Source organism: Pelobates fuscus, chromosome 9 (genome assembly GCF_036172605.1).
Source record: "Pelobates fuscus isolate aPelFus1 chromosome 9, aPelFus1.pri, whole genome shotgun sequence".
In the NCBI taxonomy this organism is placed as follows: Eukaryota; Metazoa; Chordata; class Amphibia; order Anura; family Pelobatidae; genus Pelobates; species Pelobates fuscus.
This window is the reverse complement of record NC_086325.1, coordinates 152,049,431-152,066,276: the sequence shown is the minus strand read 5'-3', so window position 1 is coordinate 152,066,276 and position 16,846 is coordinate 152,049,431. Positions and strand designations below refer to the sequence as shown.

At 41.0% G+C, this 16,846-nt stretch overlaps 1 protein-coding gene across 4 annotated transcripts in view; it reads right to left on the bottom strand.

Annotated features, from left to right (window-relative positions):
• Nucleotides 1–303: 303 nt before the first annotated feature.
• Nucleotides 304–16,846, bottom strand: part of LOC134573199 (oocyte zinc finger protein XlCOF7.1-like) — a 34,185-nt gene continuing 17,642 nt past the window's right edge. For 3 of the 4 annotated variants that reach the window (XM_063432777.1, XM_063432780.1, XM_063432778.1), the window contains one exon: nucleotides 304–2,096. In XM_063432777.1, the coding sequence (XP_063288847.1) occupies nucleotides 481–2,031 (1,551 nt within the window). In that variant the 5' untranslated portion in view covers nucleotides 2,032–2,096 and the 3' untranslated portion in view covers nucleotides 304–480. Of the gene's footprint in view, nucleotides 2,097–3,630; nucleotides 3,769–16,846 lie in introns of all 4 variants that reach the window. The other variant, XM_063432779.1, reaches the window with a different exon arrangement.

Here is a 16,846-nt window from a genome sequence, read left to right as displayed (position 1 = left end):
TATCCTTGAATCAAGCAGTTATTACCCTACATTGAAAGATTATATCCTTGAATATTCTGTCTTTGCAGGTATGCATCTAGTAGCTGTTTGAACATCTGTATGGACTCTGATTAAACCACTTCTTCAGGCAGAGAATTCCACATCCTGATTGTTCTTACAGTAAAAAAACCTTTCCTTTGCCTTAGACGAAATCTTCTTTCTTCCAGTCTAAACGCATGGCCTCGTGTCCTATGTAAAGTCCGGTTTGTGAATAGATTTCCGTTTTTCTAAACTAAATAGGTTTAAATTTGTTAACTAGTAAAATCTTTTCCGCATTCAGAACGAGAACGCTTTCTCTCCAGTGTGAGTTCTCTGTTGTGTAACAAGAGCTGAGTGACAGCAAAAGCATTTTCCACATTTAGAACACGAGAATGGTTTCTCTCCTGTGTGAGTTCTCTGATGACTGAAGAGCTCTGCTTTAGTGACAAAACATTTTCAACATTATGTACATGAGAAAGATTTTTCTCCTGTGTGAGTTCTCCGATGTTTAACAAGACTTGAGGAATACCTATAACATTTTTCACATTCAGAACATGAGAACGGTTTCTCTCCTGTGTGTATTCTCTGATGACTGACCAGATCTGCATTAGTAAAAAAATATTTTCTACATTCAGAACATGAGAACGGTTTCTCTCCTTTGTGAGTTCTCCGATGTTTAACAAGACTTGAGTAATGCCTATAACATTTTTCACATTCAGAACATGAGAACGGTTTCTCTCCTGTGTGTATACTCTGATGACTGACCACATCTGCTTTAGTAACAAAATATTTTCTACATTCAGAACATGAGAACGGTGTCTCTCCTTTGTGAGTTTTCCGATGTTTAACAAGACTTGAGGAATACCTATAACATTTTTCACATTCAGAACATGAGAACGGTTTCTCTCCTGTGTGTATTCTCTGATGACTGACCAGATCTGCTTTAGTAAAAAAATATTTTCTACATTCAGAACATGAGAACGGTTTCTCACCTTTGTGAGTTCTCCGATGTTTAACAAGACTTGAGTAATACCTATAACATTTTTCACATTCAGAACATGAGAACGGTTTCTCTCCTGTGTGTATTCTCTGATGATTGACCAGACCTGCTTTAGTACCAAAATATTTTCTGCATTCAGAACATGAGAACGGTTTCTCTCCTGTGTGAGTTCTCCGATGTTTAACAAGACTTGAGTAATACATATAACATTTTTCACATTCAGAACATGAGAACGGTTTCTCTCCTGTGTGTATTCTCTGATGTTTAACAAGATTTGAACATTGGCTAAAACATTTTCCACATTCAGAACATGAGAATGGTTTCTCACCTGTGTGAGTTCTCTGATGTTTAATAAGATGATGTTTATGGACAAAACATTTCCCACATTTACTACATAAGAAAGGTTTCTCTCCTGTGTGAGTTCTCTGATGTGCAATAAGAGTCGAGTAATAGCTAAAACATTTTCCACATTCAGAACACGAGAACGGTTTCTCTCCTGTGTGAGTTCTCTGATGTATAACAAGACCTGAACTTTGCCTATAACATTTTCCACATTCAGAACACGAGAACGGTTTCTCTCCTATGTGAATACTCTGATGTGCAATAAGAGTTGAGTTATAGCTAAAATATTTTCCACATTCAGAACATGAGAATGGGTTCTCTTCTGTGTGAGTTCTCTGATGCGCAATAAGAGTTGAGTTATAGCGAAAACATTTTCCGCATTCAGAACATGAGAAGGGCTTCTCTCCTGTGTGAGTTCTCAGATGTCGAAGAAGTTTGTAGAGTTCCCTAAAACATTTTCCGCATTCAGAACATGAGAATGGGTTCTCTCCTGTGTGAGTTCTCTGATGTCTAATAAGAGTTGAGTTATAGCTAAAACATTTCCCACATTCAGAACATGAGAATGGTTTGGGGTTAATGTTTACTATCTCATTTGAGAACATATAGGAATCTGTTTTGCTTGATTTTTCAGAGTAAGACTCATTGGTTCTGCTATTAAAAGATTTCTTCATAGCCTTGCTTCATGGATTTCTGTTCTTGTCACCCCTTTCAGTAATGCCGCTCCTGGCAAATACACCTGAAAGAAATATACTGTAAGTTAAAGGAAATCGGTCACAATAAATTGTTTGCCATACTTAGAAAAATTACAATATTTTTGCAATAGTTAAGAAACACAAACATTGGGTGTCATGGTGACTGTAGAGAAATCGAGTTTTGTGTGTGCTTTATCCCCTTCACTAGCAAAATTATGTATACTCCCTTTTACTTTAATTTGCAAAATGAGATTTAGTCCATAAAGCCTCACTTATCTGCATTAAGGTTGTGATATTGAAATTGTAGTAGATACCTGGTTTGACCCATCAGTGGAAATGGAAATAGTAATTACTATACTTAGAAAAATTGACAATATTTTTTCTGGTTGCTCGAAATATATATCAATTTTTAGTTCAGTAATAAGTTCAGTTAAGTTTGCATATTTATTACAGATGTACAGTGTTTTTCAGCAAAGTATCCCCACACCTGTCTCTCCACTCCAAGGGTTTTGACATGTTGTCTTAGTTTTATTATGATTTTGAGCTCTTTACAATTCATATACAGCTAGAGCCAAGGCTTGTGCATGTGAGTTCTCTCTGGGTATTGAAACTAATCAAACAGAAATGAGGGGATTTATAATCGCATTAAAGAGGGAAAAAAAATTCTGGTCATATTATTATGTTCCAAACACAAACACCTGGAACAAAAATATTTTTTTTAAAGGATACTTCCCCTAATAAATCAGCTTGAATTATCCAGAGTGATACTGACAGGCATAAGCTTTGGGCTCTATTTAATCAAATGCAACTTGGTTACTGATGCAGTTACATGCTGCTGTTTATTTCTGATACTTGGCCCTTTAGAGCCTTTAAGGCAGGGGTCCTCAAACTCCGGCCCCCCAGATGTTGCTGAACTACAACTCCCATGATTTTTTGAATTACATAGATAGCCAGAGAATCATGGGAGTTGTAGTTCAGCAACATCTGGGGGGGGCGGAGTTTGAGGACCCCTGCTTTAAGGCTTCCTTATGCTCCACTAAAGAAAGAAGCTTGTGTAACCCTGGTGACAACTTACAAGCGTGGAATGCATGATGGCCGCCGATTGGAACACACGTCAGACAGACGCGACTACCAAAAGTGACGCACCAGAACGGACGTCAATTGAACAAGGAAAACCCGGGAAAATTGATTTTTGACAAGTCAAAACAGCTTAATATTGTTAGAAACAGCCACAGAACTCCCAATGATATGGAAGGATGGCCATATAGAATGAAGGACTTAGGAGGGATGCGGGTGAGGAAGGTATTTTCCTGCTTTAGGATTGTTTTTATTATAGTGTCCCTGCAGAAGTCTCTTGCGAGACGAAACGCAAAGGACCATTTTTCTTAATTTTTTTATGAGTCAGTCTTTCCATTCTGTGGTGTCATCATCCAAAAGCAAGCTGAGAGGGTACCTTGAAACAACCCCCCAATCATCCAAGGGGAGGCAGCCTAAGGCGATTTCCAAGTCTCCATCTAGTGAATGCAATTAGTACACAGCAACCTATTTTAACTGTATTCCACTATTAGATTGTTTTACCTTTCTGTAGATTATCAGAAGGAAGCTGTTTTTTATTTGTATTGGATAAGTAATTTCTAGGACTTATCCATTATTCTATATTGGTGTAGATGTACCTTTGCTATACACACCTTGAATATGCAGTGCAATATTTGTAACCTGTTCTAAAAAAAAAAAAAGGATATTATAGCACTACAAAAAATTCATATGACATTTTTCTAAATGTTCCATTCCTTTTAATAATGTTGTAGCCCGCCTCTGCACTCTTTCTAGTGCCATAATATCCTTCTTTAGAACAGGTACATAAAATTGCACAGCGTATTCAAGATGTGAACTTCCAGAGACTTATAAAGTAGCAAAATTATATTCTCATCCCTAGAATTAAGGCTCTTAGACACTGCTGATTGACATTGCACATTTTTGCCTATAACAATTCCCAAATCCTTCTCCTGTATTGTTATCCCTAATTCACTTCCATTTAGGGTATACGTTGCTTGTGCATTCTTTTCCCAAATTGCATAACTTTGCATTTTTCTACATTACATTTCAACTGCCATTTGAGCGCCCAATTCCCAGTCCATCTAAAACCTTCTGCAAAAAAGTAATATCTTGTTCACTAAATACTAAAACATGACTTTAAATGCTTTTTTCAAGATCATTTAAAAACCATGTTAAATAAAAGGGGTCCCAGAACAGAACTCTGAGGGAAACCACATCTACCCAGCTTGAAAATGTAATATTATTTACATCTCTCTGTACATTATTTTTAAGCCAATGTTCTACCCAAGAACAAGAATTTTCATCTAGACCAATTCCTTTGAGTTTGAACACTAATCTATAGTGTGGAACTGTATCAAACACCTTGGCAAAATCCAAACAGATCATCCACTGCAACACCCTGATGTATACTTCTAATGACTTCTTCGTAGAATGCAATTAAGTTAATTTGGCATGACCAATGCTTCATTATTATTTTTTTATATAGCGCCAGCAAGTTCTATAGCGCTGTACAATGGGTGGACTAACAGACACGTAATTGTAACTAAACAAATGGACGCACAATAACAGAGGGGTTGAGGGCCCTGCTCAAAGAGCTTACATGCTACAGGTAAAACCATGCAGATTTTTGCTGATAGCCACGTTCTTCCACATTTACATAATTATACAGATGAAATGCCTGCAGTTTAGAGCCGACTCATAAGGGCTCTAAAAATTGTAAGTGTTCCAAATTATTTTATTTGTCATTTTAGGTGTATATATTGCCCTATGATAGTTTTTTATGTTTACACTGCATAGGATATACCAGTTACCGTATATCAAGAACATCTTACACCACTGTGTTCCTATTCCTACGTATGTATTAAGTATTTTTAGTGACAAAGCACTTGGGTGATTTTTATAGTTGCACTGGGATGTTTGTGTAAATTTTTTTTTTTTTTAGCTTAGATTTTAGCACAACATTTTCCCTTTACATTGTTTTGGGTGTAATGTTTGAAATCGTGGTGTAATATGACATTACATTTACACTGTCATAAAGTGCTGAAGACCTACCTTTCTACTATTGTAAAATAAATATGGTGTGTAAGAAAACTCAGCATTTCCAAGACTTTTTCAAACAATATTTTGCATATTTTCACAGTTTTCATTTATTTGTTCTGTAGTTTCAAAACTACCTAACCACCGACCATCTCCCTGGCTCATTATCACCAAAGGAAACCATCAATTCAGCGCTCTCCCTGTGTGGAGAAAACGTTGGCCATCTTGTTTGCACGAAAGGAACTAAAATCGGACACTCGACTTCCCGAACAACGGTCAAACCATACGAACGCTTGTTTCCTTTTCCCGAACAGCTAGGAGAGCGCTATTCGGTAACTTGATTTCCACGAACCAAGGGGAACAATCACTACTATGAGATAAAACAGAGAAATATACAGTGATGAGGAAGAGTGTGGTAGCACACAATGCTACAGACCACCTGAGTGGGAACCCCTTACACCACTCTAAAAGATACAAAGGTACAATACAGTAGTTGGATCACTCGTCTTAATGTATCTATAAAAGACACATAAATAATATTGAGTAATATTGTCAGTACATACAATATGTAAAATGATGTGGAAGTCAGGTACTCACAAGCCTAGAGCCAAATAGCAGCATATGGCTCTCATGGATAGTGAGGTGGGACTTTTCATAAGGACGTCCCCGTCCTTTTTTTCAGATGACCTTGGAGCTTTTCTGGATGAAGTAAGGCTGCACAGGCTGGGTGTTCTTTTTCAAAGAAGCAAACTTTATTTTCCAAAATTGGGATAAAAAATAAAATAAATCTGAGCCAAAGAAATCCAGTACTTGAAAGAAATAAAATTGGTCCAAGAAATAAAATACAACAGTTGAGCTCAATCAGTCCTGAATAGAGTCCACCCAATTGACGATAATATCCAAAGATGTCCGAAACGCGTGACGACGTATATTAATACTTTAATAACTGAAAAGTATGAGATAGATGCTCAGTTTCGTTAAACACTTTTTTAAATAAGTGGTCCACTGTATGCACTTTATCCCTCTTCCCCCCATTGCTTGCTTTTAAGATCAGGTCACTAGCACTTTAAAATACCACTTATTTAAGAGAGTGTTTAACGAAACTGAGCATCTATCTCATACTTTTCAGTTATTAAAGTATTTCACACTTTTCAGTTAATAATGAATGTATATCAATGTCTATTTCAGATAGACTCCGTTTTAAACTCAGAAGAAACTCCAATGATATTTATCAGCAATATGTTTCCTAAGAAACACTAAAATGTACTTTCTCTTGTTCCCGTTTAATTTGCCCATAAGATTAGGCTATTGGCACCTTAACCCCTTAAGGACCAAACTTCTGGAATAAAAGGGAATCATGACGTGTCACACACGTCATGTGTCCTTAAGGGGTTAATATACTTCGTCACTTATTATATACTTTGTCACTTTGGATATCAATTATGTAAAAATGTGTGAGTTTTAAAGTGTCAAGTATGCACTTTATATACCTCTCACTTAACCTCAAATGTATATCAGTGTCCATGTTTACATAAACACTGCACTAAATTTAAGGAAAATTACAAACAATGTCTAATAATAATATACACAAATTTGTGTATATAAAATCTGGCTACTATCATCCTAATACACTTATAATATACTTTGCTATTTCAAATATCACCCATGTAAGAATAGGTGAGTTTCATTATATTGAATATGCACTTTATATATATTTATTACTCAGCCTCGAATGTATAATATAACCTTTACAGACCTCCATTACACTCAAGTTCCTACAAGTGGACCTAGTCTTCTACATGCCCATTTTTTATCAGGACTATTATTTATCTTATATCGATATATGTAAGTACATAACTGTATTTCCACTACTTTGTAGTCTATTGCGGTGTGATTATCCTCATCATTTTATATATTTTTTACAAATATTTTTGGTCTTATCATATCTTTGTACTGTGTCTTTTTTTGTGGCGCAACCTATAATTTGTATTCTCTAGATTTTCCTTTTCTGACGATTTTTGAGGGAACGTCATAATTTTAGGATGCAGCCTTTTATATATTTTACTTTCAGCTTTCTATTGATCACTAAGCGCTGAACCCACTACTGTCTGTATATTCACTCATGCTTATAGCAGTTCGGGTGGAAACAAACAAACCGATATCGACCACATCAGGGTCCAATACAATTGTTGGCAAGCAGAGGGATTCGTATCCCGAATGGACGTCCCGAACCGGAGGAAAGGTGAATGGTGTAACAGATCCCCTCTGAACTCATTCGTGGGATCTGTACTTTATGTGAACTGTTCATTCGTTTAAAAACCACTGTACAACCGATTGCCGTAGACTATAATACGAACTGTCCAAAATACCGAATTAAATACTGAACACCGTCCCACCCTGATGCTTAATTGTACTTCAATTTACCTCCCTGTGCGAACACTTTGTTCAAGTCCCTGGGTGGCCGCCACGTGTTTTACACATGGCGGCGGCCATCTTAAACACCCGAACAGCGGTGTTTTGCCGTCGAGTGTCTGGAACTAAAATCGGACACTTGCCCAAGCAAACACTGCTGAGACCTCCAGACTTCCAGAAATTCGTGCTGCAACTACCGAACGTCCTGCCATTCGGTAGAAAGACTAAGTTAAGTATGGGGATTCATACAAACCCCAGGAGACCCATGGATGGCAAGCAGTTCGGGACTTTTAGCGCACGAACAGAGACCGACCGCAAGGCCAAAGCTTATGGAACTGTTTTCAGATACTTTACCTGTGCGGTCGGTCAAAACTTTAAACCCTCATAACTCCCTAACCCCATGGCCCGATTTGGGTGATTTTTTAAATATGTTGCTCACCCAGAGTAGGGCTATCAGGGGATACCAAGTTTGTGAGGGTACCCCAGATATTTGGGGTGCATCCAGAAACTTGGGGAAAAATGTGTGTTTAATAATTATGTTAATGCTTATCTAAGTGGAGGAGATGTGTGGGATGTACCTTGTGTTTTATTGGTTACTGTATAATTGCTTGTGAGTGTCTCCCTTGCATGGGAGCATCGCATAAAAGGAGAGCATTTGCCATTAAAGCGGAGTTCTACTTCACCCTTCAAAATGTAGCTGTGTCTCGTTATTGAAAGGGAACCTGCTATATATCACTAGCTCTTCTCAGAGCTCTGCCTCTCTACTCCTCCAGGGATTTAGCTGATGGGACTTTGCCTCTTCACCTCAACCAAGCACCTGGCCCGGGAAAAGACGTCTCCAACGGCATATACCCCTCTCCACTCTGTATACACCGGGCTGCCAAAAATTGGATGCAGGGTTGCCAGGCCACATCATTGGAGGATGCGGTACAAATTCTATAATTGGAACAGTTCTACGATCATACCTCCACGAAAGTCAGAGACTGGGTAAGAGACCGCAAACCCAAGACTGTGGAGGAGGCAGCCAGACTGGCAGAGGAGTACCAGGATGGAAGACGTATGGAACCAAGCAGACGGCGACCTGTTCCCAGGCCCTCCTACCAGGTACCACCTACCCCTACAAGACCAGATCCTTACAACCCTACCCCAACCCCCCAAAGTCATGGTCCTCTTACATGCCACCTCTGCAAGCCGATGGGGTATATAAAGCAATATTGCCCCAACCGGAACCAGGGAGGTTGGGAAAGGTCAGCACCTTAACCCAGCCAAGCAATGGCCCATTTGTTGTCAGCAGGAGAGTTGCACTATTCCAGAGCACAGTGAGGAGCAGTGGATCACTCTGCACGAAGTGAATCCAGTGCAAGCAGCAGGCGACAACCGAGATCATCACCACCAGTGGGTCACCGTGGACGGCATGTACGCCAGGGTCCTGAGAGACACAGTGGCCACCCTCACCATAATTAAGCCACACAAAGTTCGAGCTCAGTCTCGCACTAATCAAACCGTCGCTGTGCGAGTTGCAGGGGGAGCCATCCACAAGCTCCCCATGGCCAGAGTACACATTAACTGGGGATCGGGAGATTAACACCTGGATGTAGGCATTATGAAGGATTTTCCAGCGGACGTGTTATTAGGAAACGATGTGGGTTACCTCATGTCCCAGCTCACGCGCAATCCAGCAGCATGGTCCTATCCAGTGACCATCAGAGCACAAACACGCAGAGGGGAGCCAGCGCACTCAGAGGATCCTCAAGTAGGACCCTTGGTCCAGTCACCCCCCTTAGGTTTGGGGCAGGAACAGAGGGCGGATCCCACGTTAGAGGGCTATAGGAAGGAGGCAGATGAACCCCAAGAGAATAGGCTCTTATATCGGGTAACAGGGGGAGCAGGGAGTGGGGCAATGCAAGTAGTAAAAAAAAATCAGCTAGTAGTACCCTGAAAATTTAGGCTGAGTTACTCAAGCTCAGCCATGATATTCCATTGGCAGGTCATTTAGGAGTGACTAAAACTAAGGATAGGTTACCAGGTATATCCCAGGATCTAAAGAATTATTGAAGGACCTGTGATGTGTGTCAAAGGACAGGGAGGTGATTGCCAGAGAGCGAAACTGCACCCCCTACCTATCACTGAGGAATCATTTAACAGGGTGGACATAGATTTAATAGGACCCCGCAGTAAACCCAGTGCCTCCGGAAATGGTTACATCCTCACAGTAGTAGACTATGCTACTAGATACCCTGAGGCAGTAGCCCTTTCCAATATAGAGGCAGAGACAGTGGCGGAAACCTTAGTGAAAATCTTTACTCGGGTAGGCTTCCCCAGGGAGATTTTGTCTGACAGAGGGACACAGTTCACCACAATTGTGACCCAACAATTATGGTAGAGTTGCGACGTGATACCCTTGTTCAGCTTTCCCTACCATCCCCAGACCAATGGACTATGCGAACGTTTTAACAGCACGCTAAAACAAATGCTTAGAACATTCACAGCATTCTGTCCACACTGGGAGAGGTTCCGTCCCCACCTCCTGTTTGCCTAGCGGGAAGTGCCCCAGGCATCTACAGGGTTCTCCCCCTTTGAAGTCCTTTATGGGAGAAAAGTCCGGGGACCCCTGGATCTCATGCGGGAGCACTGGGAGGGCAACACAGGTGAGGGGGGGAGGCGGGAGTCTCTTTTGTACAGTATGTTCTAGAGTTTAGGGACCACTTGCAGACCCTCAATGAATCCGTTCGGGAGAACCTGCAGGCGACCCAAAAGCGCCAGAAAAGATGGTAGGATAGGGGTGCCCGAGATGGAGTCTTAGAAATAGGACAGTGAGTAATGGCTCTGAAGCCCTCTAAGAAAGGCCGCCTGGCAGGGAACGTTCAAGGTAGTGGAGACAATTAGTGACACCATGTATATAGTCAGCAAAGGTTCAGATGAAAGGATCTGGAGAGCCTTCCATGTGAATATGCTTAAGCCTTATTTTGAGTGTATAGGGGATATAGCGGCCGTATGTGCCCCTGCTTGTGAGGATAGTGAGGGCATCCCCCTACCAAACTTACTCGCTGCCGGCCCCAACACGATATAGCAGGTGCAGCTAGGCGAGGCGTTAAACCCCCAGGAAAAGAGTGAGGCCTATCAGCTGCTCCAGGAATACAGGGACATGTTCTCTGCCCTACCGAGTCGAGACCCAAAGGGAAACCCTGCTCAGACAACACCCTACGGTATCCCTGCGGAGGTTAGAGACAGCATTCTGGCAGAAGTCCAAGAGATGCTCCAACTAGGAGTTATAGAGCCATTGCAGAATCCTTGGGCATCGCCGGTAGTGCTGGTAACCCAAGCAAGACGGTACGACTCGCTTCTGTATTGACTACCGGAAGCTCAATGACAGGACCATAACTGACGCTTACTCCATGCCTAGGATAGACGAGCTCCTAGATAGGATGGCGGGGGGGGGGGGGGGGGTGGAATTACCTCACTACCCTGGATTTGTGCAAAGGATATTGGCAAATCCCCCTGGGATCCTGCGGCCATCCCATATATGTATATATACACTGCTCAAAAAAGTACAGGTAACACAAAAATAACACATCCTAGATCTGAATGAATTAAATATTCTTCTGAAATACTTTGTTCTTTAAATAGTTGAATGTGCTGACAACAAAATCACAAAAAAATAAAAATACAAATACAAATCTAATTTTTCAACCCATGGAGGTCTGGATTTGGAGTCACACACAAATATAAAGTGAAAAAACACACTACAGGCTGATCCAACTTTGATGTAATGTCCTTAAAACAAGTCAAAATGAGGCTCAGTAGTGTGTGTGGCCTCCACGTGCCTGTATGACCTCCCTACAACGCCTGTGCATGCTCCTGATGAGGTGGCGGATGGTCCCCTGAGGGATCTCCTCCCAGACCTGAACTAAAGCATCTGCCAACTCCTGGATAGTCTGTGGTGCAATGTGACGTTAGTGGATGGAGCGAGACATGATGTCCCAGATGTGCACAATTGGATTCAGGTCTGAGGGTCGGGCGGGCCAGTCCATAGCATCAATGCCTTCGTCTTGCAGGAACTGCTGACACACTCCAGCCACATGAGGTCTAGCATTGTCTTGCATTAGGAGGAACCCAGGGCCAACCACACCAGCATATGGTCTCACAAGGGGTACCAAAGAAATGCCACCCCACACGATTACTAACCCACTGCCAAACCGGTCATGCTGGAGGATGTTGCAGGCGGCAGAACGTTCTCTACGCCGTCTCCAGACTCTGTCATGTCTGTCACATGTGCTCAGTGTGAATCTGCTTTCATCTGTGAAGAGCACAGGGCGCCAGTGGCAAATTTGCCAATCAAGGTGTTCTCTGGCAAATGCCAAACGTCCTGCACAGTCCTGGGCTGTAAGCACAACCCCCACCTGTGGCCCTCATACCACCCTCATGGAGTAGGTTTCTGGCCGTTTGAGCAGACACATGCACATTTGTGGCCTGCTGGAGTTCATTTTGCAGGGCTCTGGCAGTGCTCCTCCTGTTCCTCCTTGCACAAAGGCGGAGGTAGCGGTCCTGCTGCTGGGTTGTTGCCCTCCTACAGCCTCCTCCACGGCTCCTGATGTACTGGCCTGTCTCCTGGTAGCGCCTCCATGCTCTGGACACTATGCTGACAGACACAGCAAACCTTCTTGCCACAGCTCGCATTGATGTGCCATCCTGGATGAGCTGCACTACCTGAGCCACTTGTGTGGGTTGTAGACTCCGTCTCATGCTACCACTAGAGTAAAAGAACCGCCAGCATTCAAAAGTGACCAAAACATCAGCCAGGAGGCATAGGAACTGAGAAGTGGTCTGTGGTCACCACCTGCAGAACCACTCCTTTATTGGGGGTGTCTTGCTAATTGCCTATAATTTCCACCTGTTGTCTATCCCATTTGCACAACAGCATGTGAAATTGATTGTCACTCAGTGTTGCTTCCTAAGTGGACAGCTTGATTTCACAGAAGTGTGACTGACTTGGAGTTACATTGTGTTGTTTAAGTGTTCCCTTAATTTTTTTGATATATATACACACATATACACATATACATACACACACACACACACACAAATGACTTCTTTATGAGGTATCTGTCCTCAGGTTCAATTGCAGATTCTTATTTTTACTCTTATGTATGACCTGTGGTTAACCAGTCATTTAACAATGTTAGGTCCCTTGGGACTTTTTTTTTTTTTTTTTTTTTAAATCATAGACCCTTTGGGACTTTTAAAAATATTCTTGTTATAAAAAGGGATTATACAACTGAGACATGCTGGCTCTAGGTTATCATCTAACTTGCATGTATAGACCACATATTTATAGTTCATGAAAAATTTCCAAAAGCCCAGTTTGGTACATAGTGGAGATCTTTTCCTAAATTACTTTTATTTTTTAATTATAATTTTTATTGAAATATTTCCATGCAATACAGTATGAATAGTTGCTAGACATGCTAACATAGCAGTCTCTGGTAAGTAAATAATGAACAATAAGATACAAAATGTTGCAGTGCTAGATTGTGCTTATGTACATTTACACTTTAAAAATCAGCGAATCAGAACGATAACCTATATTCAACTTATTTAGGCTACTAACAGTTGATTGACCAATGTTATTACATTATTCCATCGGCTCATCTATTATCCTGTTACTGAGAGGCGTCAAGAGGGGATACAATCTGGGATCTAGTAGTGATTTTTTTTTCCTTCTTGTATACTCCGTGTGTATCACATATCTTATTGTTGTTGAGTGGACCCCTGAAGAAAGCAGAGCCAAGGTGCCCATGTGTCTGTGTACTCGCCCTATTTGTGGGTGAATGAGTAGAAAAGTCCTTCCATTATTCTAAAAGTGTCTACTTTGGAGATCCATTCCCTAATGGTTGGTGCCTTGTTTTGTTTCCATTTAGCCCATTTGCTGCTGTGAGTAAGTGGTTTAATAATATACGTCGTGCTCTGGCCATTGGGTTGGGGTACATAATGAATATTAGTACCTGAGGAGTCAGGAGGACCTTATACCCTGTGATTATGTGTATTAGGTCTGTTATTTTGCTCCAATAGTTTTGGATTATAGGACAAGACCACCATATGTGGCTAGTAGTGCCCTCCATGAGTTTGCATCTCCAATATAAGTTAGATGATGTAGGGAAAAATTTATGGATGCGTGAGGGCGTGTAATGCCAACGTGCAACTCGTTTATAATTGCCCTCGTGCGTGGCATTGCTGTTGGAGGAATGAAAGATATTAGAGAATATTTGCTTCCACTTCTTTGGTTGTATTGTGATGTCTAGTTCCTCTGCCCAGGATTTATTGAAATCTGGTAGAATGTCCTCCGACCTTTTTTGTAGGAGTTTGTAGAATGTGGAGAGGTGTTTTACTCGTAGTGTGTGCTGACTGCAAATTGTTTCAAAGGTCGTGAGTTGTCTGCTTCCAAGTAGCAGGTGAGGTTTAGATTGAATGTAGTGCCTGATTTGTGTGTGTCTGAACTTATGTAGTTCTGTCCTCTTTGATTGGGGTACTAGATCTGTGAATGGGATGATCCCCTTCTCGTTTACCACATCTTCTAGTAGGAGATGTCGTGGTTCGGCCGTGAAGTCTCGGAATGTGGCCTGTTGTAGGCCCGGAGAGAATGGTTATTGGGTACAGTGGGGATGGGTGTGGTGCTATGTCTCTTCCTCTTCTGATTATAGTCAAGGATTTTAGAGTGGGTTGGATTGTGTGGTGTGGACAGTTTGTTGGTTTCAGAAGATCTGTTCCTGTTTTGTGCCATGGTACTGTGTGAATTGGGACTGTGAAGCAGCTGGCTTCAATCTGCACCCATTGTGTCAGGTATTGGGGGGTAAAAATAGAAAATGAATCCAGGCACTCCAAATGAATTCCAAGAAAAAGGCAATTTATTGGAACCAGCAGCTACAAAGCGACGTTTCAACCCCTAAGGGTCTTTATCAAGCTGATCCGAAACAGGACTAAACCACGCGGTTCTGTGTGGACTAGGTGAAAGTTTAGGATCCAGTGATCATCAGTCAGTGTGGTTTAATATAAGAACAGTGACTGAGTCACACCACACAAAAACTAAAGTTTTAGACTTTAGAAAAACAGACTTTTCCAAAATTAGAATATGTGTAAAGGAGTCATTATCAGACTGGAGCAATTTAAATAGAGTCCAAAAGAAATGGGATTATTTAAAAGTTGCACTACTGAAGGCAACAGAAAATTGCATTAGGCTTGTCAGTAAAAGCAAAAAATTCAAGAAACCACTGTGGTACTCCACAGATGTAGCCAAAATAGTAAAAAACAAAAAGTTAGCATTTAGTAATTATAAAAAAACCCAGAGTGAGGAAGACAGAATGACCTATAAGATTAGGCAGAAAGAGGCTAAGCAAGTTATAAGAGCTTCCAAATCACACACAGAAGAGAAAATAGCACAGTCAGTAAAAAAGGGGGACAAAACCTTTTTTAGATACATAAATGAGAAAAGAAAAGTAAAACAAGGATTAGTTAGATTAAAAACAAAAGAAGGAAGATATGTAGATGAGGATAAAGGTCTAGCTGACTGCCTCAATTAATATTTTTGTTCGGTATTTACAGATGAAAATGAAGGAAAGGGACCTCAGTTAAGAAAAAGGATAAATGAGTCATTTATTACACGTGAGTTTACAGAGGAAGAGGTTCTATTTCAACTGTCAAAAGTAAAGACAAATAAGTCAATGGGACCTGATGGAATACACCCAAAGCTATTAAAAGAGCTTAGTGGTGTACTAGCAAAACCATTAACAGATTTATTTAACCAATCATTGATAACAGGAGTAGTCCCAGAAGATTGGAAGTTAGCGAATGTTGTGCCCATTCACAAGAAAGGTAATAGGGAGGAGTCGGGCAACTATAGGCCAGTAAGCCTAACTTCAGTAGTGGGGAAAGTGATGGAAACCATGTTAAAGGATAGGATTGTTGAACATCTAAAAACACATGGATTTCAAGATCAGAGACAACATGGGTTTACTTCAGGGAGATCATGCCAAACTAATCTTATCGATTTTTTTGATTGGGTAACTAAAATTATAGATCAGGGTGGGGCAGTAGACATTGCTTACCTCGATTTCAGTAAGGCTTTTGACACTGTTGCACATAGAAGGCTTATCAACAAACTACAATCTTTGAGTTTGGATTCCAATATTGTTGTATGGGTAAGGCAGTGGCTGAGTGACAGGCAACAGAGGGTTGTAGTCAATGGACTATATTCGAAGCTTGGGCTTGTCACCAGTGGGGTACCGCAGGGATCTGTACTTGGACCCATTCTCTTTAATATTTTTATTAGTGATATTGCAGAAGGTCTTGATGGTAAGGTGTGTCTTTTTGCGGATGATACTAAGATATGTAACAGGGTTGATGTTCCAGGAGGGATAAGCCAAATGGAAAATGATTTAGGTAAACTAGAAAAATGGTCAGAGTTGTGGCAACTGACATTTAATGTGGATAAGTGCAAGATAATGCATCTTGGACGTAAAAACCCAAGGGCAGAGTACAGAATATTTGATAGAGTCCTAACCTCAACATCTGAGGAAAGGGATTTAGGGGCGATTATTTCTGAGGACTTAAAGGTAGGCAGACAATGTAATAGAGCAGCAGGAAATGCTAGCAGAATGCTTGGTTGTATAGGGAGAGGTATTAGCAGTAGAAAGAGGGAAGTGCTCATGCCATTGTACAGAACACTGGTGAGACCTCACTTGGAGTACTGTACACAGTACTGGAGACCCTATCTTCAGAAGGATATTGATACCTTAGAGAGAGTTCAAAGAAGGGCTACTAAACTGGTTCATGGATTGCAGGATAAAACTTACCAGGAAAGGTTAAAGGATCTTAACATGTATAGCATGGAGGAAAGACGAGACAGGGGGGATATGATAGAAACATTTAAATACATAAAGGGAATCAACACAGTAAAGGAGGAGACTATATTTAAAAGAAGAAAAACTACCACAACAAGAGGACATAGTCTTAAATTAGAGGGACAAAGGTTTAAAAATAATATCAGGAAGTATTACTTTACTGAGAGGGTAGTGGATGCATGGAATAGCCTTCCAGCTGAAGTGGTAGAGGTTAACACAGTAAAGGAGTTTAAGCATGCGTGGGATAGGCATAAGGCTATCCTAACTATAAGATAAGGCCAGGAACTAATGAAAGTATTTAGAAAACTGGGCAGACTAGATGGGCCGAATGGTTCTTATCTGCCGTCACATTCTATGTTTCTATGACTACAGGAGGCTCAAAGACAAGACGGTCT